The 27651-nt window shown below is 46.2% G+C and overlaps 1 protein-coding gene across 6 annotated transcripts in view; it reads left to right on the top strand.

Moving 5' to 3' along the window:
- The first annotated feature begins 434 nt into the window (after positions 1-434).
- The window catches only part of chd8 (chromodomain helicase DNA binding protein 8), a 28429-nt gene continuing 1212 nt past the window's right edge, over positions 435-27651 (top strand). Inside the window, exons 1-40 of one of the 6 annotated variants that reach the window (XM_048254567.1) lie at positions 435-554; positions 1412-1677; positions 1799-2945; positions 3322-3633; positions 3935-4042; positions 4393-4910; positions 5148-5262; positions 5539-5748; positions 6266-6334; positions 6458-6513; positions 6647-6764; positions 7248-7331; positions 7595-7732; positions 7956-8077; positions 9018-9261; positions 9590-9766; positions 10889-11032; positions 11399-11497; positions 11791-11950; positions 12345-12555; positions 15768-15963; positions 16106-16276; positions 16693-16986; positions 17570-17790; positions 18292-18494; positions 19563-19719; positions 20043-20132; positions 20236-20339; positions 20451-20574; positions 20678-20753; positions 20917-21188; positions 21538-21770; positions 22268-22942; positions 23110-23222; positions 23384-23605; positions 23831-23917; positions 24183-24350; positions 24582-24692; positions 24954-25058; positions 25210-26804. In XM_048254567.1, the coding sequence (XP_048110524.1) occupies positions 1911-2945; positions 3322-3633; positions 3935-4042; positions 4393-4910; positions 5148-5262; positions 5539-5748; positions 6266-6334; positions 6458-6513; positions 6647-6764; positions 7248-7331; positions 7595-7732; positions 7956-8077; positions 9018-9261; positions 9590-9766; positions 10889-11032; positions 11399-11497; positions 11791-11950; positions 12345-12555; positions 15768-15963; positions 16106-16276; positions 16693-16986; positions 17570-17790; positions 18292-18494; positions 19563-19719; positions 20043-20132; positions 20236-20339; positions 20451-20574; positions 20678-20753; positions 20917-21188; positions 21538-21770; positions 22268-22942; positions 23110-23222; positions 23384-23605; positions 23831-23917; positions 24183-24350; positions 24582-24692; positions 24954-25058; positions 25210-25581 (7914 nt within the window). In that variant the 5' untranslated portion in view covers positions 435-554; positions 1412-1677; positions 1799-1910 and the 3' untranslated portion in view covers positions 25582-26804. Of the gene's footprint in view, positions 555-615; positions 748-795; positions 1026-1411; positions 1678-1798; positions 2946-3321; positions 3634-3934; positions 4043-4392; positions 4911-5147; positions 5263-5538; positions 5749-6265; positions 6335-6457; positions 6514-6646; positions 6765-7247; positions 7332-7594; positions 7733-7955; positions 8078-9017; positions 9262-9589; positions 9767-10888; positions 11033-11398; positions 11498-11790; positions 11951-12344; positions 12556-15767; positions 15964-16105; positions 16277-16692; positions 16987-17569; positions 17791-18291; positions 18495-19562; positions 19720-20042; positions 20133-20235; positions 20340-20450; positions 20575-20677; positions 20754-20916; positions 21189-21537; positions 21771-22267; positions 22943-23109; positions 23223-23383; positions 23606-23830; positions 23918-24182; positions 24351-24581; positions 24693-24953; positions 25059-25209; positions 26805-27651 lie in introns of those variants that run through there. The other 5 variants (XM_048254604.1, XM_048254594.1, XM_048254613.1 and 2 more) reach the window with 5 other exon arrangements.

Genomic DNA, 27651 nt, shown 5'->3' on the forward strand with positions numbered 1-27651 from the left:
CAAATCTATAGCCCTATATGTATGTAAAGACCTAAGCACATTAAACATTATTTTATCCCCTTTTCCAGATTCAGTGAAATAACCCACATTCATGCACAAAACACGTTAATTACGAATATTTTGAATTAAAAGAAACGGGCGGATAGTAGCCATACACGGTTATATGCATTGATAGCTCTCAATTCACGTCGAGATGGAGGGTCATATTAGATTGTGCCTCCCTTTGCCATTTAAATGTCTAATCGCTGGTTGAGGCAACCTCTCTGATCTCAACTAGGCCGCATTTATTACAGAGTCAACCAAACTATGGCAGCGACCGATCTCCATTATCGTCTCCCGCCCAGTTTGTCCATACAACGATGCTTTGAGCCAATGGTGTTGGTGGATATTGCCGGCCTGTGCGATCGCAAACCAATGGGAGGAAAGCGGATGGATTCGCGAGAACACTTTCGTCCCTGGTACTGGCAAGAATGTTAGTTCCTGCTCTACACTGGCCGTTTCCTGTAATCGTACAGTGTTGTGAGACGGAGAAAGCCATGTGTGTCGATGCAAAGGTAAATTTAGCACCCTGAAATTATAACGGAGAATGTCAGAGCAGTGGATGGTAACGTTATTAGCGGTTATTTTAGCAGAAAAACCGACGCAATGCCATACAAAAATCATCGCGGCCTTACCCGTGTCTGTACGTAGACAGGCTATGGTTTTTGTAGCACGTTGCTGTGGTTTGGTCCAGTTTGTTGATGAGAGGTATTGAAAGAGAACCCGAATGAGAGAGTTTGGTATGAGACTTAGTAAATGAATGAGATGCTAGCTAGATTAGACCATAACAACGTTTAACTTATCATGAAAAGAATCAATATATAGAGTAATCGTTAGCAGAGGCTAACGTTTGTCGAGGCTAAATGGAGGCTGTTGACGGGTTTGTTCAGGAGCTAGCTGCCTAAGGACTCTTACGGTGCCTTGATACGAGAGTTTCATCACAGATAGCATCTCCACTGTGAACTGACGCAAATGTTACTAACAAGGTAGCATATCATGTCAGTGATGCCACTTTATTCACTGTTTACAGTCTACGATCTCCATTACTTGCTCTGTTTAGTCACTTTAAGCGTGTGCATAAAGCTAGCTTGTTAGCCCTTCATCAGTGAAGTAACGTTAACGTAAATGAGGTGTCTTATAAGTCAGCTCTAATATAACGTTAGCGTGTTAACTTAGCATGTTACTTTTATGTAGGCTAAAAGAGTACCCACACATTGACTTCTAATTATTTTAGAAATATCACTTACATTTCACATATTATTTATATAGCGTAAATTTGGCGTAGATACATGTTTTGATGGCCAGTAAGTGCCAGTTGCTAAGTTCACTTACCTCATCTCTAACATGCCGCTTTTATCCCGTTCTGTTGCAGGAAAACGGCAACAGTGGATGTTATCACTGATGGGTGTCTCTTTCTTGGGTTTAAAGAAGAGCAAGTAGATACTCAAGATAAAGAAGAGTAAAGGGACGGGCGGAAGAGGTGAAGGACTAGCAGGGGAAGCTGGGCAGGTGTTACTCCTCTTCCCCTGAGCCTCACTCCCAAATTTTCCCCAATCCTAAACTTTCCACCCTACATAATCCTAAAGCATACTGGTTTGGCAGGAAGACTTTTTTTAGTCATTGATTAAGGGAATTAAGGTAAGTAATTTGTATTGCTGGTTGATTTTCTCTCTCTTTTTGCCATAATTAGGAACTTATGTCATTTGTATGCCTTTTCTGTCTCCAATTTCCCCTCAGTTTCTAAATTCTTTCCCCACAGTTTCCCATCAATTTGATTGAAGACCACACAGTTCACTGCTGTTCATTGCTGGATATCAGGTATCCCACATTCAGTTCACTGAGTGGTCTTACTCTGCAGACAGTTCGGCAACATGGCCGACCCCATCATGGACCTTTTTGATGACACCCCTCTGTTCAACCTGGACTCTCTGCCGGAGGATGCTTTCTCTCACGGCTCCTCGGACCCAGTTGAGGAAGCACTGAAGCTGGCTCTGGGCCAGGTGGACCCTCCTTCAGACGCTGGCACTGTGGTCCTTAGTGACCCCATGGCCCACGTGTCTTCAGTCCCCACAGTCAGTACAGTCACAGTCCCCCCTGCGGCCCCGGCGGTGGTCTCTACAGTGGCCCCCACTGTCCCGGTTCAAGTCCAGACACAGCAGCCCATGCAGGTCTCCCTCACACAGGTCCCGGTGTCCATCCAGGCCCCCGTTACCGTTCAGGCAATGTCTCAGACGCCTCTCTCGGTGGCTAACAGCAGTGGGACCACAACGGTGCTGATGAGCTCCCCGTTGTCCGTCTCAGGGGGACAGACCACCACCCTGCAGCTGCAGCCCCAGCAGCTCGCTGCGGTCACTCAGCAGCCAGGAGGCCAAGGGGCCCCCAAGATCGTGATCCTGAAGGGCCCCCAGGGCCAGATGCTGCAGGGGGTAACCGGAGCCACCGGTTCACCCTCGGGTAAGGTTACCATCGCGCGGGTGCTGACCGGTACCCAACTCAGGCCCGGCATGTCTATCGTGTCCGGGGGGACAGTGCTGAATGCGGGTGCCCCCGGGCAGGGCCAGGTGAAGCTAGGCACTGGGGTCCAACGCCTGGTGCAGACGGCCAACGGGCCCATGAAACAGGTGCTGCTCACCTCCGTCCCACAATCACAGGTGCAGACACAGCCGATGCAGGTGCAGATCCAGTCGCAGGCGCAGCTGGGGCAGACGCAAGTGCAACAGGTGCAGCAGGTACAGCAGGTGCAGCTCCAGACGCAAGGGCAGACCCAACAGATGCAGGTGCAGATGCAGCCCCAGACGCAACAGGTGTCCCTGCAGGCGGCCATGCAGACACAGACGGTGGTCACCACCACGGCAGGCACCACGATGCGACCACAAGGAGTCACACTCACCACAGTGCCTCAGCAGGTGAGCGTCATCTTACACACTTTGTCGGCCTGCCGGACCGCAGCGCTAACACTTGGGTATCGGCATTTAGCCTCGGTCAGGCCCAGTCTCTGTTGCCTAGTTCTCTCAGAGTTTCAGGAACTGTCCTTTATGTTATTTATGTAAAGGTCAGACAATAGCCGCTGTCTGATTCCTTCCTTTGATAGATGCAGTGGTTTTGTAGTGTTTTTGAATCATTCAAGATTAGAGTGCTGATGTGGTTCTTGTGTTGTCTTGCTCCCATTCTCGGATAGTTAATAAAATGCCTGGTCTCTGTCCCTCTCCCTCGTTTGACTTCTCTTTTCTCTCCTCTCCTCCCTCTGTTCATCCTCCTCCCCTCCTCTGCCTTTTTTTACAGGGGGGCGAGCCTAAGAGGATCACGCTGGTGCTGCAGCAGCCCTCTCAAGCAGGCCAGGCCGGGGCGGTGGCCGTAAGCGGGGCAGCCACTGGCACCGGAGCGGCGGTGGCGACTGTGGCAGCTGGCACTGGCCAGCAGCAGCAGCAGCAGCAGCCCAGGCTGGTGCTAGGGTCCCTGCCGGGGAAGCTGGTACTGCAGGGCGGCCAGCTGGCAGCGCTCACCCAGGCCCGCGCCGGGCAACCTGGGGCGCAGCCAAAGGTGCTGACCATCCAGCTGCAGGTCCAGCAGCAGCCTAACCAGCAGGGGGCCAAGGTTGGTGTGAGAGTGGCTGTCCAAGTCATCACCTTTATGCTTTTAGGGTTCTTTCTTTAGCATGATCAAACAACAGGAAATGCCCTAATAAAGGCTAAGAAGATTAACAAAGGTGTGGTTGGCATTTGGATTTGTGTCTGTGAGGCCTGTAGGTGCCCTCTTTTAAATAATGTTGTCCTGGTTTAGGATGTCTGGTGTTATTTGAAATGGAAATTGTCGTTGTACCGGACTCTGTAAGAGCTGCATGTAGGTGTTTCTTTAGTAACTAACAAATATTTGTCCTTATGTCCTCTCACTACAGTTTCAACTAGTCTCCGGTGCAGGTGGCACCCCCCAGGTTGTCCAGATCACACAAGGACAGGGGGGGCAGAGACTGGCAGTGCCCCTCAAACTGCTGCTACAGCCACAGGTATGAGAGCAAAGCAGTTGTTTGAAGCTCTCCATAATTTCCACCAGGGTAGGGTGTACACCAGAGTTTTTCACCTCTAAGGTGCTGGCCAATTGAAGTGTATGGAATGCATAGAATTGTCAAAGTGTTTAAACTTGTGTTGGCTTGTCACATTGTGATTAGGCAGGTAATGTTGTAAACTGTTTTGACAGTTGTGTCAGCATATATCATCAATAGAAGAATGTTTATATTTATTTGCTTCTAAAAAAATGTAATTCCCTTCTGCATGTGTCCTGACACTTAAACAAAGAAATTGATTACTCCATGTGTAACTCCTCTTCTTCCTCTCTCGCTCGTGTGCACGCTTGCAGACGAGTGGTGCGTCGTCGGGCGCTGGCACCCTCTCCGTGGTGAAGGTGATCAACACTTCGGCCGCCGGCTCGTCCACCACCACCACAGTGGCCTCCCCTGGCGGCGTGCGCCTCGCCAAGGCCCAAGAGCCTGTGCGGCGCGTAGAGACGCTCTGCAAGCAGGAAAAGGCCAACCGCATTGTGGCCGAGGCAATCGCCCGCGCCAAGGCCCGTGGCGAGCGCAACATCCCGCGCGTGCTCAACCAGGACGAGCTGCCCTCGGGACAAACGGCGGCAGACGCGGAGGGCCTCAGCCCGGCCACTGCAGGGGCCAAGAAGAAGGGAGGTGGTGGCGGAGGCGGGGGTAAGAAGAAGAGCCCGGTGGCCGCTGTGGCCGGAGGGAAAGGAGGAGGAGGAGGAGGAGGAGGAGGAGGAGGAGGAGGAGGAGATAAGAAAGGAAAGGCCAAGGTGGGAGGAACCGTAGGAGTTGCCGGGGTGACGAGCGGAGGAAGCAAAAGCAAAGGCAAATCAAAACTGAAGTAAGAGCATCTCTGTGCGTGGGTGCGTGCGCGCGCGGGTGTGTGTTTGAGTGTCTCTGTGTGTCTGTCTGTCTAGGCACCTTGCCTGATATTGTTTCAGACAGATTTATTATTGATTTGACCGTAGCTTGATCATAATTGTCTAGATTTGACCTTGATGTTGCACTCCTGACCATGTTGTGTAGAGTGTTGTGGCTGTTCTCTGGCCCCTGGTCTAACCCCCCCCCCCATGTTCAGCACCATTACTCCAGTGAGCGGAAAGAAGAGGAAGAGGAATGGCTCCTCAGACCACTCTGAGGGGGAGGCCAGTCCCCCCGCCTCACCACGAACACTGGAAGAGGACATGCTGCAGGTACATCTCTTCTGCACTTACATTTCAATACACAAACACATGCACGCATGCACACACACACACACAGACACAAGCTCTTCTCCTCTCTTTGATGTGCATATTATGTAAAATAGGCCGTTGGTTCTTGTATCCCTTCCACAAGATTGCAATACAAAGTTTATAGAGAAATGAAATGTAAATATGTTTATTTTTCATATTCCTTCACTTTTGGCTTCATTTCGCTCTGCTGTGCCCTTGAACTTGTTTTCTGACCTTAATCTCTGCCACCCTTGTTAGACGCGTCGCTCTAACCGTCAGATCAAGAGGAAGAAGTACACAGAGGACCTGGACATTAAGATCACAGACGACGAGGATGACGGGGACGGGGACGTGGACGTGACCACGCCGGCCGCGGTGCCTGTGGCCGCCCCGAGCCAGTCCATGGGCCAGCAGCTCCAGCAGGAGCTGGGGGTTGATGCCGACGGCGTCAACATGCAGTTCTTTGTGGTGAGCTGGGACGGATTAGATGTGTGCCGCTCTGTTGCCGTCTCTTTGCATAATAGATAAGGCTACAGTAGTATGATCAAGCCTGGAAAGTCATGTGGCAATGTTATGTACTAGTAAGTACAGAATATAGCATTTTGTTTTAAAGTATCACTTCTGGTCTGGAGAATTTGGGATTAGGTCTGCTCAAGCAATATGACACAAGTGAGAGTGCCGTTGGTAGTAGATGTCGCCACGGCTATGATTCGGCCGTAGACACAAATGAAATGTTTGTGTCGGACACTTCAGTGCAAAATGTGGAGTGATCGCAGTGTGGAGTACTAGCAGTAAAGAGTCCCAGTGTGATTGTCACAAGATCTCACCACTCATCATGACTCATGGAATACCTCTCCAATCAGAGCTTAAATGGTTCAACTGGACCTGTTGTATAAAATGTGTTGACATTGAGAGTGAGATACTGATTGGATGGTTGTCCTTTTGGGGGACTTAAACTAACAGCATGCGTGTTCTTGTCCTGCAGGAAAATCCCAGTGAGGAAGATGCTGCCATTGTGGATAAGGTGTTATCTATGAGAATAACTAAGAAAGAGGTGAGCTTACATCTGCTTTCCTCACCTCACACATAACCTCACCTCCACCTCTTCATGTTTTTCATCTTATGCCCCAGTTGATTCAGTCATGTTAACTGATGTCATTTTCTGTCTGTTTTGAAGGTCACTACAGGCCAGTTGGTCAATGTGGAGGAGTTCTTTGTCAAGTACAAAAACTAGTATGTGTCAACCTTGCATTCACTTTCTATAAGCAAACTAGTGTACATATATTTTTGGGCAAAACCTACACAATGAAGAGAAAGATGTACGTTTGTGACTGGTCTGTTTTGTGTGTGTGTGTGGTCTCCTCAGCTCCTATTTGCACTGTGAGTGGGCCACACTTGAACAGCTGGAGAGAGACAAGAGAATCCACCAGAAGCTGAAGAGATTCAAGATCAAACACGCTCAAATGAGGAATCTCTTCCAAGAGGTCAGTGCTCATTTGAATACCGTTATGTTTCCTTTTGCATCGATGAATAGTATTGTGAAGTAAAGGTATTTTACAAGCAAAGGAATGACTACCATAGCAAACTATTCATTTATCTCCTAATTGTGCTGGTACAGGGTAATGGGAGAATACTTTGGTAGAGTTCCGGTGGTGGTACACTGTGCATTTGAAACACAATGGCATCAAGTTCAATTCTAACTTCTTTCGAAGCGTAGGCCTATGCATGTCTTTAACATGTTCGGTGGTTGTTTTGTGAACCATGAGACAAATCTGCCCTCATATTGTGGTGTGGAAAAGATTACTTTTGTCAATTTGTTTCCCTTACCCTGATCATGTAATATTTTTTTTTACTTGCGTCATAAATGTTTTGACTTAACCCTTTTTATGTACCTACAGTATTATCTTGTCTAGTGTTGCTGTGTTGGTTGTGTTTTGTAACGTCTGCGCTGATGCGCTTGCCCTCAGGAGGAGGAGCCCTTTAACCCAGACTACGTGGAGGTGGACCGCATTCTGGACGAGTCCCACAGCGTGGACAAGGACAACGGAGAGGTCTGCTCTGGAAGCCGTTGTCATTCTGAAATGCATGAGAACATGAGTAGTCATAATGTCAGTGTTTAATAACAAGTATCTAAAAATGATGAGCTGAGTAAAAAGCCATACGTGAACCTGACGAAACAAACTGCGAAACGCGTTGGTTCACGCAAATAAAATCAGCAAAATGGTTTATAAGTGTGCTAATAAATGGTTTATAAGTGTGCTATAAGCTTGAGTGTGTTTGTTGCCTGACTGATGTTTGCCTCCTGGGTTTGCAGCCGGTGGTGTACTACCTGGTGAAGTGGTGCTCTCTGCCCTACGAGGATGCCACCTGGGAGCTGAAGGAGGATGTGGACGAGACGAAGGTGGAGGAGTATAGGGTGATCCAGGACCGCCAGGCTTGTGTCAAGAGAACCGTGAGTCACACTATTGGTGCTGTAACATCCACACACAAACACACACCCCAAAGATGTCTTAATCTCTGAAAATTCTCTAAATTGAGCAATGCTAGAAAAGAGTAATGATTGAATTGATCATGCTGGTTATGGAAAGGTTCAGTGGCCTCAGAGTTAAAACAGGAGAATTTAATATGACTGGACTGTCCCGCTCCATGACCCTCTCTCCACCTCTGCCCTTTAGCCCCGCCCCCCTGCGGCCTCCTGGAAGAAGCTGGAGGAGTCCAGAGAGTACCGCAACGGCAATACCCTGAGAGAGTACCAGCTGGAGGGGGTCAACTGGCTGCTCTTCAACTGGTACAACAGGTAGGAGAGTCCAGTTGTGTACAAACACATACACAGACATACAGATGCACATAGAATTGTGTGTTCAGTGAAAGATTTAATTCCATAGGTGCATGCATGCATTATGCATCCATGTATTTCTTTTTTTGGCCTTTTATGCCTTTAATTGATAGGACAGTGGAGAGTGACAGGAAGCGAGTGGGAGAGAGAGCCGGGGTGGGATCCGGAAAGGACCACGGGGCGGGAATCGCACGGTGCAGGTGCCCCAGCCAGCTGCACCACGGCCCCAGCCGCATCCATGTATTTCTAATACTTGAACATGAACAGACCAGTGCATTGTCTAGAGCAGGGGCACACTGCATCTGGCAGAGATCACCATATTGGAGGGTTCAGGATCTGCTGAATGTTGCCGTTGAATAACAATCTTAAGCATTTTATATCCAAATAGCTTCCCAGTCAATACTTCCTCATCAACACACTCACTGTTATGACTGGAGGAAAGGCCCTGACCTTGTCAGCTACTAAGATATGTTGTTTAGGGGTTTATAATAGAGCTACAAACCCTCTTCGGTTGCAACATTAACAAAACAAACACAAAGAACCCTTACTACTAATCTAACCATCCCACACACTAACCTTGTGTGTGTGTGTGTGTGTGTGTGTGTGTGTGTGTGTGGCGTGTGTGTGTGTGTGTGTGCGCGTGTGCGTGCCCACCAAGTATGAAGTCAATTGGATGAATGCTTATTTGAAGGAAAAAGAGTCCAGGAATCAAGCATACAGAGAAGAGATTTCTGGCTTTATAGTTAGATGCCCAGGCTTGCGTCTCTACCGTAATGATCAATATATGCCAGCTACAGTAGAGTGCTCTTATTTATGAATAATATGCGAGACGGTGGGGTTTTCCCAGCAGTAAATGCACAGTCAAGTGAGTGTTGAGCCTTTTTCTCCGTCTCCCCAACAGGCAGAACTGTATCCTGGCCGACGAGATGGGTTTGGGGAAGACCATCCAATCCATTGCGCTGCTATCGGAGGTGTACGGGGCCAACGTGCATGGGCCTTTCCTGGTCATCGCACCGCTCTCCACCATCACCAACTGGGAGCGCGAGTTCACCACCTGGACCGACCTCAACGCCATTGTCTACCACGGCAGCCTGGCCAGCCGTCAGATGATCCAGCAGTATGAGATGTACTGCAAGGATGACAAGGTGTGTTTCATGCTCGTTGGACAGCTGATTGCACATGTACTGGACATTACTATACTAAGTACATCACTGAAAGAGATGCTCTAAGGTAAAGTCCTATCTGCATGTAATTCAAGGTTTACTTAATGGCGCTGTCAAGCTTGTCGTAGCTGCTTTAGTAAGTTCATGTTTAATTCCCTTCTGATGTGACGGAACACATAGATTTGCATTTGTTTTATTCCTTTGTTCCTCCAGTCTAATAAATGAAAGCCCTAGACCCTCTCCTAACCATTCTTATTAAAATGAGTCTGGGCTTCAGTGTGTTCCTAACCGTGTGCTTTGCTTTGTGTAGGGCCACTTGATCCCAGGTGCGTATAAATTTGACGCACTGATCACCACCTTTGAGATGGTGCTGTCGGACTGCCCCGAACTGAGGGAGATCTCCTGGCGGTGTGTGGTCATCGATGAGGCCCACCGCCTCAAGAATAGGAACTGCAAGCTGCTCGACAGCCTCAAGATGCTCGACCTGGTGAGGCACTCGAGTTTGACATGCTAGCTCTCAGCTCTGCATCTCTTTTAATTTGCCCTTCAAATGCAATTTCCTCTCTTCCTTGAAAGCTTAACCGTATGTGACTATGCATATAGGCACACACAGCACATAACTCACATACTCTTATAAATAGGGGTGTGAATCTTCACTGGTCTCTGGATTCGATTCTATTACGATTATTATGTCAAAAATTCAATTCTATTCAGTTCCACAATGCATCACGACTGCATGATTCTCAATGCATCTTTTTTCATTATTAATAAATACAAGTAGGCCTACCCAGTTTTGATCTAATTTTCCCTTGAAAATTATTAAGACGTGAGAAACACTATATAATAAGCTGTCTCCCTTTTCAAAGAAAATGATCAAGAGGCCTATGTCTACGCTTAATATTGTGTACCTGTCATATGTAAAAGTTACTGGGGATAAAACATGGGTTATATTTAGCTAATATGACAAAGGAAGTAATGGGCTACAAGAATTATCTGATCTGTGATGTGAACACGTTAAAATGCAGTTAAAACATGACAATACCATCATCAGATTATTATCAGATTATCATCAGAAGACCCAATAGATTGTGTAGGCTACTCATGGAAACGTAATTATTCAATCGATCTAACCGTAAGATAACTTTTTATTCACTTCATGTCTGTGACTGTGGCAAACGCGATGGAAAGATTAGCCTACGGGAAAAAAAAAAAAAGTGGCCGAGCGAATTAAACTTGTTGGAAGGGTGTAGTACATGGGCAAAGGAAAGGAGAACCCAGTGAACTGGTCGGATGCATGACTCGGTTTCACTTCTGTTGCATTGACTTTTGGTGGCGGTGTGCACTCCTCAAATTCCCTTACATAATTCTACCGGTAGTTAAAAAACAAAATAGTCTACACATTTTACACATCGATTATTAAAATGTCTGCATCAATACATAATCGCTTTCTTTTGCATCACGATGCATTGTGAAATTGATTTATTTTCCACAGCCCTACTTATAAGGCTGGACATACAGTATGATTTAGTGGAGGTGTTGATGTGGGTATGTAGGGCAGCATCTGAGCTGCAGGATGACGTTATCTCCTTCCCTCTCCTGCTCTTCCCAGGAGCATAAGGTGCTGCTGACGGGGACTCCCTTGCAGAACACAGTGGAGGAGCTCTTCAGCCTGCTGCACTTCCTGGAACCCGCCCAGTTCCCCTCGGAGACGGAGTTTCTGCGCGATTTTGGCGACCTCAAGACAGAGGAACAGGTACGTAAGCACCATGCCGTATGGGATGGATGTCAGTGATGTATTACTGCAACCACAACAAACAACCGTGGTCCCCAGTCCAGCTCTGATATCCTCCTCACTATTCTGACCAAATACAGAATGAGAATTTTCTTCCCATATTAAGTTATCTTCAACTGTTAAAAAGAATTCAAGTCATAACAATAATGGTAATAAGCCTGATCATACATACTTGTAATATTATAACCAGTGAACATAAAAAATCTTCACTTACGTCAGTTCTACATCTATACTGTGCAAGAGCATGCTCTGCCTAAATTTGATGCTTATGTCCTTTCTTGTGTGTGTGTGTGTGTGTGTGTTTGTATGTGTGTTTGTGTCTCTCAGGTGCAGAAGCTGCAGGCCATCCTGAAGCCCATGATGCTGCGGCGTCTGAAGGAGGACGTGGAGAAGAACCTTGCGCCCAAACAGGAAACCATCATCGAGGTTCGTTTGATTTGCATATAGCACTTTATTACTCTAATCTCGCCGTTTGCCAAGTGCTTAAGCTGTATCTTAATGCCGTATGGATGTTGTCACCTAGTTATTTTTGGAAGTGTCAAAGTGGGAACCTAATAATAGTTGACTAAATGGATACTTGTCAGTGTGACAGGCGTTGTATGTATCCCCATGTGAAGGAATACAAACCCTGTGAATAGCTCCAGTTGAGCCGTTCAGAAGTGGCCAGGTCCTCCCTGGTTGTTGATCTGACCAAGTCTTTTGCTGTGATGGTGTTGTAGGTGGAGCTGACGGATGTGCAGAAGAAATACTACCGTGCCATCTTGGAGAGGAACTTCAGCTTCCTCAGCATGGGTGCCTCTAACAATAGCAATGTGCCCAATCTGCTCAACACTATGATGGAGCTGCGCAAGTGCTGCAACCACCCTTACCTTATCACAGGTAGGCTGCGTCTCGTATAAACTTAGAATAGAAAAACCGCACTCTCAAGTATATTCTCTTTACTTATTTATTAATGCCATGTCCACAGGCAGCGTTTGGCCTAAGTCGTCAGTCGACACACTGGACGGCTTAGGCTTAAACGCGTCTGTGGACATGGCATTAATAAATAATAAAGAGAATATACTTGAGAGTCGTTTTTCTATTCTAAGTTGTTACCTTTGCCTCGCACCCGAAATTGTTGTGAGATTTGGAGTTGAGCGCGGCTGCTCTCACTGCGTCTCGTATAAAGACGTATAAAGACATAAAGACATGCGCAACACACACACACATGCACGCACGCACGCACGCACACAAATCCCTCACTCATCTGGGTTCGGTTGTCTTGTTCACTCAGGCGCTGAGGAGAAGATCGTGGCAGAACTGAGGGAGGTGTACGACCCCATGGCCCCCGATTTCCACCTGCAGGCGCTGGTGCGCTCTGCCGGCAAGCTGGTGCTACTGGACAAGCTGCTGCCGCGGCTCAAGGCGGGCGGACACAAGGTGCTCATTTTCTCCCAGATGGTGCGCTGCCTGGACATTCTGGAGGACTACCTCATCAACAAGCGGTAGGCACTCTTGATTTAATACAGCATAAAGCAGGATACTTGCAAGAAATTAAAGAAGCCATGTCAGGGATAAAACGATTTATTATCAGAGGTTTATTTCTAATGTTCAGGGCATGAAATTGGCACATGCCAAATGCGGGTAACTTTTGTGATTGGCGGGTGAAACTGTCAATCTACCTGCCATGTTGGCGGGTAGCCAATAAGACAACACACCACTGAGCAAGGAGATGCACTGTTGGGATTGCCGTATGTAGCCTATGGCTCGGAAAAAGCGAGATCAAACCCATTTGCAGGGGTGGGTAGTAGCAACTTACAAGTAACGCACGTGATGAAAGTAGCCTATTTTTTTCGAGGAACGGCAACTTTCCTTTTCCAAAATGGTACTTCTACTCTTACTCAAGTACATTTTTGAGCCAATAATCTACTCTTTACTCCGCTACATTTTCAATTGCCTTTCGTTACGAGAACAACTTTATTATTGGAGAAAGTATCTCTAGTAGTAATGGCTGGCCTATGTAGCCTACTACACAGAAGTAGATATTCTATATAGCTAACAGCTCAGTTAGCGCAATGACGTCCTGCCAGTTGCTGCATCTTCTGGTATGGCTGCCAGAGTGCCAACGAGACTAGAGGTATGACATGACAGAAACTTCCCCGTATATTCATTTCAGGCCAGCATCGTTCAACAATCACATTGGACAAGGAAAGTAGGCCTACAACTTAATTTAAAGCAAATTCAAAGCAAATGCACTGGAAATCGAGCATACAAGTAGTGCTGGGCGGTATACCGGTTCACACCGTATACCGGTGTATATTTTCGTTATGATATGAATTTTTAATATACCGGTGTATTTGATTACACACCGTTTGGAACGCTGCGCCGTGCGACAGTGTTTCAGACGGGACTTTTTTTTTTACACGCACACATGGTGCCACTGCAAGGCATAGTGAGGGTAAACACAAAACACCTTACGTTTTTCCCCTGAAGTATGACCCTTAAGGCTTAATTTCTCCTTAGGTAAGGGGTTTATTTAAGGGTGTTGCACAGAATAATATCTTAAATTGTTTCTTTAGTTAAGGAAAAACGTTAAGGGATACTGCATTGAAAAGGATTTACCGTCACGAAAATTCTATTGAGATTGTTCAACAGCTGTAACTAGCTGGCTAGTAGGTGATGTCGTTAGTTAGCAACCCACCGAACACAGTGAAGTTTAATGATCTTATCATTCATCTCACCTGAAGAATATTCGCTGAAATTATCCAGGTAGCAAGTAAAGCGTGTTATAGACATGCACTGAGCAATACTAGCTGGCTAGTTAGAAATTATCCTGACTGTCATCAGTGCACCAAAACAAACTTTTTTTGTTAATGTTTTGCCTAGCGAACCTAGCCGAAGCTCATGGCAGGCTAACAAGACATCCACATGAAGTTAACGTTAGCCTACCACTAACGTCATGTAAACCACACAATAACAATACATTTCTGATAGGCCTATTTGACAGAGAGGTTTTATTTTTAATTGTATCGTTTTAAAAAAGTATAATTATTGCAAGTTGCACTACTTTTTGTATTGGTTTTATACAAGATGTTTGTGAAATTTGCACAGTAAAAGTTCTGTATTTTGACTGCAATTGTCTTTGCATTCTGATTAGATTCTTCATTAGAATCATGAGTGGCTCTTTGTAAACAGCATCATTTTCTGGGGCCATGCAAAACTGCATTACCACTAGTGTGGAGTGACAGTACAGTAAAATAGATGACAAAATAGACCATCCTTAGTCAATGTACTGCAGCAATTCCTCTCTCAACCTGTAGAAAATGCTGTGAATATCTGATTATGCATGGTAAAAAAATACCTTCATATACCGTGAAACCGTAAGAATTTTGAAAAATACCGTGATATACATTTTTGGTCATACCGCCCAGCACTACATACAAGTTAGAAAAAACCTAGCATTCATTTATGTAGCCTCAATGTTGCAGGACATGACATGAGACGGTCGGCTGAGAAAACAGATACTGTAGCCTGCTCTGTCGCTCTGCCCGAGTGGATAGGCTATTATAGCCTAAATATAGGTCTACCCATAATATAGCCATTGTTTTTAGGTTACATTGTCTGTATGGTGAAGTTATAACCAGACTTCTAGCAATGCAAAGCAGAAGAATCAGCTGCAATGTATTGGAAGTGACTGCTTTTCAATCCATAGCCACTTAATGCTTATTCTGGCTATGACAAAGTATATTAAATAAAATATATTTGAATTGGGCTTTTAAAATATGTTTGACTATATGATTAGCCTACAGAGGAGGAGAAAAGCAAATAGGCATAAAGGATACTTTTGTATCCCTTTAAAGGGCCATCAAAAATATAAAAATGTAGCCTACAAAAAAAATAACTTGTTAGGCCTACTTGAGTAATTTATTAACAAAGTACTTTTTTACTTTTACTTGTGTAGATTTCTCAGTTGGGAATATTTACCAAGTAATTTTTGAAGGGAGTAATTGTACTTTTACTTTTAGATTTTCAGTACCGTATTTTCCGGACTATAAGTTGCACCGGAGTATAAGTCGCACCAGTCAAAAAATGTGTCATGAAGAGGAAAATGTTGCACCTGAGTCGCATGACCAGCCAAACTATGAAAAAAAGTGTGATTTATAGTCCGGAAAATACGGTACTCTACCCACCCCTGCTCATTTGTAATCAGGACCAAAAAATGATGTAACTATGTAGGTCTAGTCATTAATGAGATTAAGTTGGTTAATAACTCGACAGCACTGTAATGTGTATTCTGTACAAGTTCAAGAACCATTCTTATGCATTTTCTCGTCGTTCACCTTTATTTTGGGCACAAACAAATTTTGGCTGGTAAAAAAAAAACCACTGTGGCAGGTGGATTTCAAAATTCACCTGCCACAGTGGCTGGTGGCCAAAAAAATTAACTTCAGGCCCTGCTAATGTTGATCCACTCTGCCTCTGTGTAGGCCTCACCGGAGTAACTAAACACAGTGGAGGCTAAAATGTCATTTGATAATTATAGTAATACTGTAGGGAAAGGATAGTTTGGGTTTGCAAGGAACAATTACTGCAGTACTTAATCTCTCAGAATATGTGTGTTTGGTATCTGTAAAGAGCCTTGACAGATAGTTGTTCTCTGCAAGAACAAATTCCCCAAGTTGGATGCACATTTGAATTGTTTTTTTGTGGTCTATAGCTACCTGTACGAGCGTATTGACGGCCGGGTGCGTGGGAATCTGCGCCAGGCGGCTATCGACCGCTTCAGCAAGCCGGACTCGGACCGCTTTGTGTTCCTGCTGTGCACCCGGGCAGGAGGGCTTGGCATCAACCTCACTGCAGCAGACACCTGTGTCATCTTTGACTCCGACTGGAACCCCCAGAATGACTTACAGGTAAGGGTGGCAACCTCAATAACTCAACAGGGTCATGTGGCCCATTTATCACAGAATGTCCACTTACCTTATGAACTGTTTACAAACTTGTCACACTGTGCATAAATCACAAATAACCAATCTATATGCACTACGCTTATAGGCTCAGGCTCGCTGTCACCGTATTGGCCAGTCCAAGGCGGTGAAGGTGTACCGGCTCATCACCAGAAACTCTTACGAGCGGGAGATGCTGGACAAGGCCAGCCTCAAACTGGGCCTGGACCGGGCTGTGCTACAGAGCATGAGTGGCAACAAGGAGAGCAACGTCAATGGAGTGAGACACTGATACTCACGCACATATACCACACAGAGGAACAAATAATACAGGCTCAGCTGTACAAGTTTAGCATTATTATCTAAGGCTGATGGGTAAATCAGGGATAAACTAGACACAGAATGACCAGTTAATGACATTGGGTTTTCTGTAGTACACTGTAGATAGGATATGTATGTGAGGATGAATAAAATATATATGGGGGCGTGGTGGAGCAATGGTAACATCACTGCCTGACTATCAGTCAGCACAGGTTTGCATAAAGGCTAAATACCAGTCAAAATATACTGTATAAATGTAGAAATAACTTTAGCATTAACCTTACAGTGCCAACTGTAACACATGGGCAAAAAATATGTACCGTATATCATTGAGGCCATCTGCTCTCCAGCACTGATCACCACACCGTGTTTTAGCAGATTCAGCAGTTCTCCAAAAAGGAGATCGAGGATCTTCTGAGAAAAGGCGCGTACGCCGCCATCATGGACGAGAACGATGAGGGCAGCCGTTTCTGCGAGGAGGACATCGACCAGATCCTGCAGCGGCGTGCCACCACCATCACCATCGAGAGCGAGGGCAAGGGCTCCACCTTCTCCAAGGCCAGCTTTGTGGCCTCTGAGAACCGCACGGACATCGCCCTGGACGACCCCGAGTTTTGGCAGAAGTGGGCCAAGAAAGCAGACGTGGACTTTGACACCATTAACAGAAAGGTAAGGAGCTCCATTTTCTGTGCATTGAAGCAGACTTACTGTAGAGAAGTAAGGATGACATTGAATTTCTGCTGATGCCAATAAGAGTAGGAATATTAGCAGAAATATTTATATCTTATTTATGTGTTAATGCAGATAACAGATCTTGAGCGATTATGTGCTGAAACCGATGTTGTACCGATGATATTTTGAATCTCTAGTTGAGAGCTTGTAGATAAAAGCTCAGTGTACAGGTTACCGAATATTCCCATAATTACCCTCTTGACTCGTCACATGTAGTGTTCTGATGTTATTGTTGTACCTTTTGTTTGTTGGCAAAACAAACATCTACAGTGGCCAGACCCAGAGGCTGCTGATTACCCTTGGTGTATGAAGAGAACCTGCTGACTAACTGTTCTGTCACATGTGGCACCTCCTTTTTCACTTTGTCTTTTAGTACTAACATCTCCTGCTCTCCCTCCTCTTTCTTTCTTTCTTTCTTTCTTTCTTTCTTTCTCTCTCTCTCTCTCTCTCTCTCTCTCTCTCTCTCTCTCTCTCTCTCTCTCTCTCTCTCTCTCTCTCTCCTCCCCTGTGATCTCTCTAGAACACTCTGGTGATTGACACGCCCCGTGTGAGGAAGCAGACTCGGCAGTTCTCCACTCTGAAGGGAGAGAGTGGGAACGACCTCACCGACGTTGACAGTGACGAGGAGTACACCCACAATTCCCGGCAGGCGCGCTACTCCCGACGCTCCGACCGCCACTCCGGAAACGGCTACGGACGCACAGACTGCTTCCGGGTTGAGAAGCACCTGCTGGTGTATGGGTAGGTGGCATGGCTCTTCCTGTGGCTCCCTTTGGCTAGGACTTATAGTTCCTTACATTTGTTACTGGGGATTCACACCATATCTCTTTTTGAAGAGTTTTTCAGTCGCCTGTCTGACGTCTGTCTATTGTTAGCAATAGAATTCCATTAGAATTAGACTTTTCAATTTTCTCCGGCATGTACTGTACACGCATATTACGGGTGTTAAAAGTCGAGGAAAGTGTATTTTTATACCTCCCTTCTATTTTTAGAGCGTATGTGAAGCGTACACATAGGAAAACAAATGGATAAACACATTGTTGTCAACACCTCACAGGTCCCAGAGAGTTTGTTTGTATACAAGTTCAAATTTCAAACTGGTTTGATAAAGACTTCTAATTAGTCTTTATGTTGCAATGGTGGACTGTTTTGTTGTGCAGCACCCTTGTATGAAGCGTGTCATATGAAATTGGTGGTGATGGTGCCTGACCCCAGTACACCTGTATTGGTTGTTGTGCTCAGGTGGGGGCGCTGGCGAGACATCCTGTCCCACGCACGGTGCAAGCGTCGGCTGGGCGAGCGGGACGTGGAGACCATCTGCAGAGTCATCCTGGTCTTCTGCCTGCTACATTACCGTGGCGACGAGAACATCAAGAGCTTCATCTGGGAGCTGATCACGCCTCCTGAGAACGGCCGAGCTCCACATGCACTCCTTAACCACTCTGGTGCGTCTGCTCCCTGACTGTCCGCCTGACTTTGTCTGACCGTCTCTCTTCCCTGCCTGTCTTTGCCCTCAATCTGTTACACACAGCATGCCCACATTTAACACACACACACACATACACACAACTCTCCTGCATTTACATCCTGTCTATACATATAAACCATCAAGAGTTGGACAACCTAGCATCACAGAGTAAGAGTCCTGCAATGTATTCCTTCTGTCTGTGACCTTACAGCAGGTGATATCTCTAATAAGCTGATCTACCTGGCTGAATAGTTATTATAATGATCAGCTGTGGTGCAAGGACTCTGAAGCGCTCCGTACATGAGTGCACTGTCACTTGTAACTGACAAGCATGGGATGAACAATGGATTATGTTGAGCGGCGCCGACAAAAATAAAACTGAATTGTAATCGACAAGGTGGCTGCAACAAAGTTCAACACTGGTGTGCGAGGTTGTATTGTAAACAGTGAAATCTCATGTTTAGTTTAGTTTACCTTTGTCATTGTACACATAATTTAAAGAGCTTTCCCTTAAGGTGCACCACATTCAATGACATCATTTCAATAAAAAAAGAAAAGAAAATAGCATACACACATGACCTATATACATACCCACTTCATACATACTAAACAGCATAGTCCTGAGGTTCCATAATTTCACGGATATACTACATGGTTTAAAATTGCCCTTTATAAATAAGTATCTACTTAAAAAAATAACATATACATTATGGTAGGATATAAATATGATATGGAATGTTGATGGCCTATATGCAAAAGAGGAGGTTTTTAATAGGGCAGGCCAGGGGGAAGATTGGGGGTTTAGGTGTAATGTAATCAAATGTTGAAAACAGAGTGCGCCGCACTCAAGTCAGCGCCCATGTGTGGATCACTTCAAACCCTCTGAAGCTGAGTTGTCCACCTCTGTAAACCATAATAGTCCCGTGAAACTGAAGTAGGGTCAATGCTATGTTGCTGTCCTGCAGAACAGGATGATCTCTGTGTCTTACTGTCTGTGTGTCCACCTTTCTCTCTCACACACACTCTCTCACACTCTCTCTCTCAGGCCTGTCCATCCCTGTGCCTCGTGGCCGTAAGGGGAAGAGGGTGAAGGCCCAGAGCTCTTTCGACGTGCAGAAGGTGGAGTGGATCCGCAAGTACAACCCAGACACGCTGCTGCTCGACGACAGCTACCGCAAGCATCTCAAGCACCAGTGTAACAAGTGCGTCTGTCTCAGATCTCTAATGTTCATGTCTCTTTTCAGTCCCTGTGCTTCAGAAAATGGTTTTATCTATGAACTTACCTGACAGGTAGCAATAAGTAAATGAAAGAAGCTGATTCCTTTTCTGTTGTACTTTCTGCATGGTCTAGTATTTATTGCTGCCTGTACATTATGTTATGTTGCTAGTGTCGTGTGTTGCTAGTGTCGTGTGTTGCTAGTGTGTGTGTGTGTGTGTGTGTGTGGTAGTGTGGACATTGCCTTAGGTTAGGTTGAGTAGTGAAATGATGAAGGCCATATCTCCATTCCTCCTCTCCCTCCATCAGGGTGTTGCTGCGGGTGCGCATGCTGTACTACCTGAGGCAGGAGGTCATAGGAGACAACGCTGACTCCGTCCTGAAAGGAGCAGATGCCAGGTACTGTGGACAGTCCAGAGTCATTAACGTCCCTTCCCCCCCTCTCCCTGCAGTGGGCACTTCATCATGCCGACACAAAGCTGACTCCTGTGTCTGTTTTTAGGGACATCGACATCTGGATTCCGGAGATGGAACAGCAGGAGTATCCATCTGGCTGGTGGGACTCTGATGCCGACCGCTCCCTTCTCATTGGAGTGTTTAAACACGGTGTGTGCGTGTGTGTGTGTGTGTGTCCCGTCCTTAGATGTCCGTCCCTCATACATACTTAACTGAAGTGTAGACACCTTTGTTGATGTGTTTGTTGGCTGCCTCTCCCAGGTTACGAGATGTACACTACCATGCGTGCCGACCCATGCTTGTGCTTCCTGGAGCGCTGCGGTCGCCCTGACGATCAGGCCATCGACGCCGAACAGCACTCGGCTGATCCAGAACTGGGAGAAGGGTGAGAGAAGGGGAAAAAAACAAACCTCCAGTCCACTTGTGTAGTTATAGAGCCTTATGCCTTCTATGCGTCAAAACTGATGACTGATTGTTTGTGCTTACAGGGGGGACTATGACAAATACTCAGAAGACCCAGAGTTCAAACCCCAGATGAGACACAACAAAGACTCGTATGACGAGGTGAGAGGAGAGCCACATCTTTTCTGGAGCCTGGGAAAACACCTGTAAACATCTGAACATCTGTAATGAATAGAATGTTGTTGACTTGTATCCCAGACTCTTCTGCTTCTAGAGGATTCCCCAGGTATCCCAGATTGAAGTAAAGTTTCTGTTTTCTATTCAGGGTGATTCCATGAACACTGATGAGATCTGTGTGGAAGACCGCTCTGCCCCCGTGGCATCCGAGGGGCCATCCTCTAGCCAGACGGGCAGCTGCTATTGGCCAACCAGCTCGTCACTCACTGCCCGCTTAAGGCGCCTGATCACGGCCTACCAGCGTAGCTACCGGCGCGAGCAGCTCAAGATGGAGGCCGCGGAGAAAGGAGACAAGAGGCGACGGAGGTGTGAGCAGGCCACCAAACTCAAGGAGATCGCCCGCCAAGAACGCCAACAGAGGTAACCACCTCATTCAGACATGACCTCTACACTCACTAGTGCTTTGAGCTCCATGTTTGTGTGATGATCAGACACCATACGCATTACAGTATTCGTTGGGAGGGAATGGTTTTCATCTGTAGTGTACTGTCTGGAAGTATTTGATACCAATCCTGTCACCTTAAAAGACCAAGGCCAATATAGCAAAACATGTCTGGTGTCTTTGTCTAGTTGTCCATCCAGAATGCCAGCTGTGTTTGTGTATGCACTTTTCATTTGAAGACATGCGCTCAGAGAAGCATAGTGATGAAGTGGAGTCTTGGCCCACAGTCAAGTAGTGAATGACTCGGCGCATTTTGTGCCACCTTAGGTGGACCCGACGTGAAGAGTGCGACTTCTACCGGGTGGTGTCTACGTTCGGCGTGGAGCGGATGAAGAAGGAGCCCGGTTTACCGGAGGGGGAGGAATCCGAGATGGACTGGAGCCGCTTCCGCACGTTTGCCCGACTGGACAAGAAGACGGACGAGAGCCTGACGCGATACTTCCGCTGCTTCACGGCCATGTGCCGTCGCGTGTGTCACCTGCGTCCCACTCGTGGAGAAGGCAAGGCTTACTGACCCCCATTCATCCCTGTCACACACATATGCTCAGTGTTTTCCACAGAAATGAATTCTATTTGTGGTGGTAGGTTTGCAGAATTAACTTGAATGCAACAGTTTTTAACATTAGCGCACATATGTCACACACATATGCTCATAGAAATGTAGAACACTTACACTGATTTTTCACTTACACTAAAAAAGAGAAGTCAGATCATAATCTAGTCCTCTAGAAAAAGGAAGTGCTTAAATGTGATGCTGAATTTCTTTGCCATGTCACACCAGAATCTGTAAGACGCATGATGCAATGTTTTTATCTATCGGTGGGAACATGATTGATACTAATCTGAACTGACGATATTTTTAATGCTTGAAGCCTTGCGTCATTGGATTTTATGATTTGTTAAGAGTTTGAATAGTGTTAAAGTAAAGTTAGAGGTCATAGAACTCTGCAACTGTGAGAAGCGTGTTAATTGGTCTTCCTTTCTGTGCTGCTTACAGACCCATCTGAGATGTCCCAGTCTCTGGCTCCCATCACGGAGGAGCGCGCCTCTCGCACCCTCTACCGCATCAGCCTGCTGCGGCGGTTGCGGGAGCGTGTGCTGCCCCACGCCTCCCTGGAGGAGCGCCTGCAGCTGGCCATGCCGGGCCCTGAGCTGCCCGTGTGGTGGAGCGTGCCGCGGCACGACCACGAGCTCATGCTGGGCGCTGCCCGCCACGGCGTCAGCCGCACCGAGCACTCCATCTTCCACGACCCGGACTTCTCCTTCCAGCAGGCCCGGCTTGACTACCTCCACAACCAGCAGGCCTCTACTGCTGCCGCCGCCACCACCTCCACTACGCTCAGCGGGCAGGTTTCGGTCAAAGAGGAAGGGGCCGCGGAGGAAGAGTCGCGCCTGCTAGGCTCTGACGCCCTGTGCCAGTCCGACTCCCCCGCGATGCCCCTGGCAGAGCACCCAGAGGGCAAAGGGCGCGGGCAGGCCGGCTGGGGCTGGAAGAAGAGCCGGGGCAGAGGGTCCCGACGGGGCGGCAGGAAGGAGGGTGGCAGGAGCGAGGTGGGTGAGGGAGGAGGTGCGTCCGACTCCGAGTCGGATTCCGACTCGGACTCGTCCACTTCGTCCCGGCGTTCCGGCAGCTCAGATGAGAGCGGTGACAGCGATGCAGAGAGAGAGAGAGGTGAGAAATGAACGTCCTGTTAAAACTCCTCTTTGCCAGCCGTGACTTTGTAGATACACTAAGTCGTTTATTTTTGGTTACGCCGAAGATTCTCATTGACTTTGATGCGTAACATTAAAGTGCTTGCACTACTCTGATGTTTGGGCTGTTTTTCTCCTCCGCTGCAGCTATGAAAGTGTGTGATGGGGACGAGGAGAACAGCATGCTTTCCCTCACCCTATCACAAGAGGGTGCTCCCCCTGAGACTGTCAACGACCCGCTACGGGTGGACTGGCCTAAGGTAACGCTACAGCCTGCTGAAACTACTACCGCTACTACCACTACTACTACTACAAGATATACAGTATGATTAAACCTTTCTTTGACTGAATGTGAATATGTTGAAAAAGGTATAGTACTTCCTAAAAGGTCATTCTTGGTCTTATTTTGATTTTCCTGCAGGACCGCGTGCTAATAAACCGGCTGGACAGTCTTTGCTCACTGGTGCTGACGGGACACTGGCCATCAGGGCGGCGCTATGCGTCAGATGCCCAGATGAACCCCCCCTCAGACGAGCAGAGTGACGAGGTGGGGTACCCACGCGTGGCCCGTAGGGGTACCAGTGCGCCCGGAGCCGAGGGTCCTGAAGGACAAGAATCCGAATTCACTGTCAAGCTACTTAAGGTGAGGAGGAGTGGAGTGTGTCGGGAGGAAAGAGGTGCTCATGGGATGCCACTGCTAGAGTTAGGTGCTAGCAGCACCAAGATCATGAGTTTGATTACTAAACATACATACTGATGATGAATGTGCTGTAAGTTGCTTTGGATGAAAGCATATCCTCAGTGAATATATGTAAGTGTAAATGTACAGAATCTCCTTATTGACATTTCATTGTTTTGCTGTCTGCAGGAGGAAGGACTGAAGTTGACCTTCTCCAAGCAGGCTCTCCTGCCCAACGGTGAGGGAGGTGGTCGGCGGAAGCGTAAAGATCATGAGGTGCGCACGCAGCTCGCTGGAAACACGTCGACCCCTAGTACCCTAGTAATATGCCCTCCACCTGTAATCAGGTTCCTGAACCAACAGGCAATTTTTGCTTTCTATAAGGCCTTACAGCATTTTGTATTACATATATGTAGACATGATGTCAATATATCATTAGCGTAGTCGTCAATCACGGGGGACTTGCATTACAGGCACAGAAATGTATAGGCAATGCAGATGTTCAAAAAGCTTACTTGGTCTCCCTCATCTGTGTGTTCAGCTGCTAGACCCAGAGGGGGCATCTGTGGATATGATGAGCCTAGGGGAGCGAGCCCCGCGCAGAAGGGACCTGCCCAACTGGCTGAAGGAGAACCCAGACTATGAGGTGGAAGGAGACATGCTGGAGGTGAGCATCCCAGTGACCGCTGAGCCCCCAAGGCTGCCAGAGGCAAGACAACACTACTCTAAATCCAGTTCTAGCATACTTTGAGAATTGTCTATGTAATCCAAGATTGGATGTTACAAAACAAAGATACGCAATAATAATATAAAGTCATTGACAGTCCAGCAGTTTTATAAGCAACCTCAGATCCTGCCAACTGGAGCTGTTTGAATTTGCTCTTTTTTATAACTCTGGGACTATGTAACTTAAATGTCTCCTATGAATGCAATTGTCCAGCTCTTGGTGAACAGGACCAAACGGAAGAGGAGGAGGAGGAAGGCGGAGAAAGCAGCTGCACTTACTGGAGATGAGAGGGTGAAGGTCATCAACATGAGGACAGGAAAGAAGGTGATGATAGATTGGTGATTGGTTGGAAAACAGAGGGGAGTGAAGAATAATGAATTCAACCAAATGGATTGTCCTACACTGTTTTAAGAAGTGGGGGTTATCATTTGTTCATTTGTTTTAAAAATTGCATTGTGGTTTATGTTTAAATGAGGTGGCATGAACAGGAACAATGACAATGAGTCACTTCCGCTACAATAATAATCATTAGTTGCAACCCTGCTATGAATAGTTCTTTAAGTATAGATGTGTTATCTCTTACAGTATACTGGAATGTATGGCCCTGCTCTTCAAGACCTAAAGGAACACCTGGAAGAAAATCCGGACCACGCTGTAGCACCAGAATGGTCGGAAACCGTTCGCAACTCTGTAAGTCCCTTTTTCATTTTGTAGATTGACTTTGTATAGCTTGTATGTTGTCAGTGTTGACTATACAAGCTACTACAAACAAAACACCTGTAATAAAAACATGTTTATTGACATTGTCAGTCTTCTTACCCTTCTGCTTGATTCCCTCCAGGGCTTCCTGCCAGAAAGTCTATTCCACCGACTGCTTTCGCAGCACTCTGTGATCCCCAAGAAGGGTCAGGCCTACCTCGTGCCCACCCAGCCTGACGATCCTCTTCTCGGGGGAGGCGAGGGCGAGACCCTGGTCTCGGATGGAGCGTACATGATGGAGGAGGAGGACCTGGAGGAGGGCGGCGAGATTGCTTCCTCCCACCACTTCCTCACACCTACCTTTGATGTCAAGATGGAGGCCAGCAGCCTGGAGATGGATGGTGGTGACAGCTTGTCGCAAGAGGGATATGAGAGTTCCGACCGGGAGGCCATTTTGGATGATGTCATCATGGCATCCAAACATTCAGACAGTTCCTCCAGCTCAGAGGATTGACCAAGTTTATCTAATTTGAAAAGGGTTCCCCTCCCCTAAAATCATGACATTCTTTCCTTTATATCATATTCCTCCGCCTCTATTATATTATTTTTATTATTGTTATTACTTTAAACATGTTGAATTATGAATTCATTTTTGCGTTTTTTTTTTTCCTTGACTGTTTCTACTCCATACTTTTATTTAGTCGGGGGAAAAGGGCATCAAATTGTCAGGCATTATTCATGTTCTCACTTTATACACCTGTCCAATCTCTCCCTGAAGCAGACAGGTAGCGTACTAGGCCCCACAGCACATGCACACACCCTCTTTCCTCTCGTACCCCACAACTTCAAGCCCATTCCCTGCCCTTTCTGGGGCTGTTGAGCTCTCATGCTGCCTGGGATTCACAGTACAGGCCATCCTGGTGCCTAGTGTCCCCAGCCAAGAAGAGGAGGGAGTATGTTCATTGGATGTATGATATTGAGGAGGGGTAGGTAGGATCTAGTTACTGAACCAGATGTAGAAAGACAAGTGTATTGTACAATGTAGAGTTGTTCAGTTGCCTGCGATGATGCAATTATGATGCTGAATTTATTCCTGTTTTATGAACCGACTTCAACTGTCTGTGATATCGATATGAATTACAAGCTACAGTGGGAAAAAAATGGTCCTTTCTCTTTTTTTGCATGCAATTGGTTTGAGGTTCTTTACCAAAAAATGGTTCTCTTAAATACCCCAATTTGCCTCATTTTGATGTAACCTCCTGAAGTGAAGAGTTGGTTTACATGTCCTTGCTTATATATAAACCAACATGCTGTCTTTTATATGTATGCAGTAAGGCCATGTCATACTTTCGTATATGTCAAATAGTTTTCATTTATTTTTATTCTGGCGCTCTCAATAGGGACCATGTGTTGCTGCAACAGACCAAGACCAGTCCCTATTAACCCCATTCATAATGTCCTCCATGGACCTTCATGACAGCCGATCCAAACACACCTTCATTACGTCTAGGTCTGTACAGTATACAGACGTCATTCCATTTGTGTTCATAAGCATAATTAACTATATCGTGCATATTGGATCTCTTCTCGAGATGAAAGACAAGCCTACTATAATGGCACAGAACAGCTTTAAACTGGTAGATTATGTCATTTCCTGAAGTATGTGCAACCCGGAAGCGAGCACAACAGTATCGAAGTTGCAAAGCAAACTGGCCGTCAGGTCTGTGGAAGATGGAGGTAAGACTTAAAGTAATTTGCTTAAACTGTCATTATATTACACCATCTAATCCCAGTTGTGCGATGAGTTACTGGAAATTTGAGGAAAAGTCGCTCTGGAGAAATTATGAATAAACAACCGGCTTGGTACTTGTCACATTAAAAAAATCTATGTTCTATGTGTGTTTATTTCTGCAGAGGAAACCCACCCTCTGTACAATATCAGCCTCAAAAGTGTATTATAATAACATTACATTAGGTCATGTTTTTTGTTAAAGAGTTCAATTTCAATTTTACGTATTCCTCTAACCATCTCGTTATCGTACGTAGTGTGTGGTTTCTGGTATGAATACTTTTTAGGTTTACAAATAATAACTTTTTAGTAACCTCTTAATGCTGCCTCGTTCTCGTGCAGTCTTTAAGCATACGCAACCCATGGAGCTGTTTCATGTACAACATGAGAATGCTATTTTCTTCATTCTCTTGTCCCTTTTATGAATATTTCACATTATTCTATGAGAAAATATTTACCGGTGACATTTTCATTGACTGAAAACGTGCGATAAATGATAAGATCTAGCAACAATGACGTACAATGATTCATCAGTGACTCTAGGTAGATTGATTATGCCTTAAGTTCCTAACCCTCTAGGATTGTAGGCAAGAGTGCCGATCATCGATTCGCATTTTCTCGCCTGTCCAGTAACATTAGCCAACAAAGTCTGGTCTCTCTCCAGTTCAAGTTGACGTTGACACTGAATTTATTCTACTCGGGATATTTATGATCCTCCTCTGAAGCTATTTGTTTGTTTGTTTTGTATGGCCCGTAATCAAGTAGCATGACCTTAGCGATATCTTGATTAGAAAG

This window comes from Alosa alosa, chromosome 1, assembly GCF_017589495.1.
Source record: "Alosa alosa isolate M-15738 ecotype Scorff River chromosome 1, AALO_Geno_1.1, whole genome shotgun sequence".
NCBI lineage: Eukaryota > Metazoa > Chordata > Actinopteri > Clupeiformes > Clupeidae > Alosa > Alosa alosa.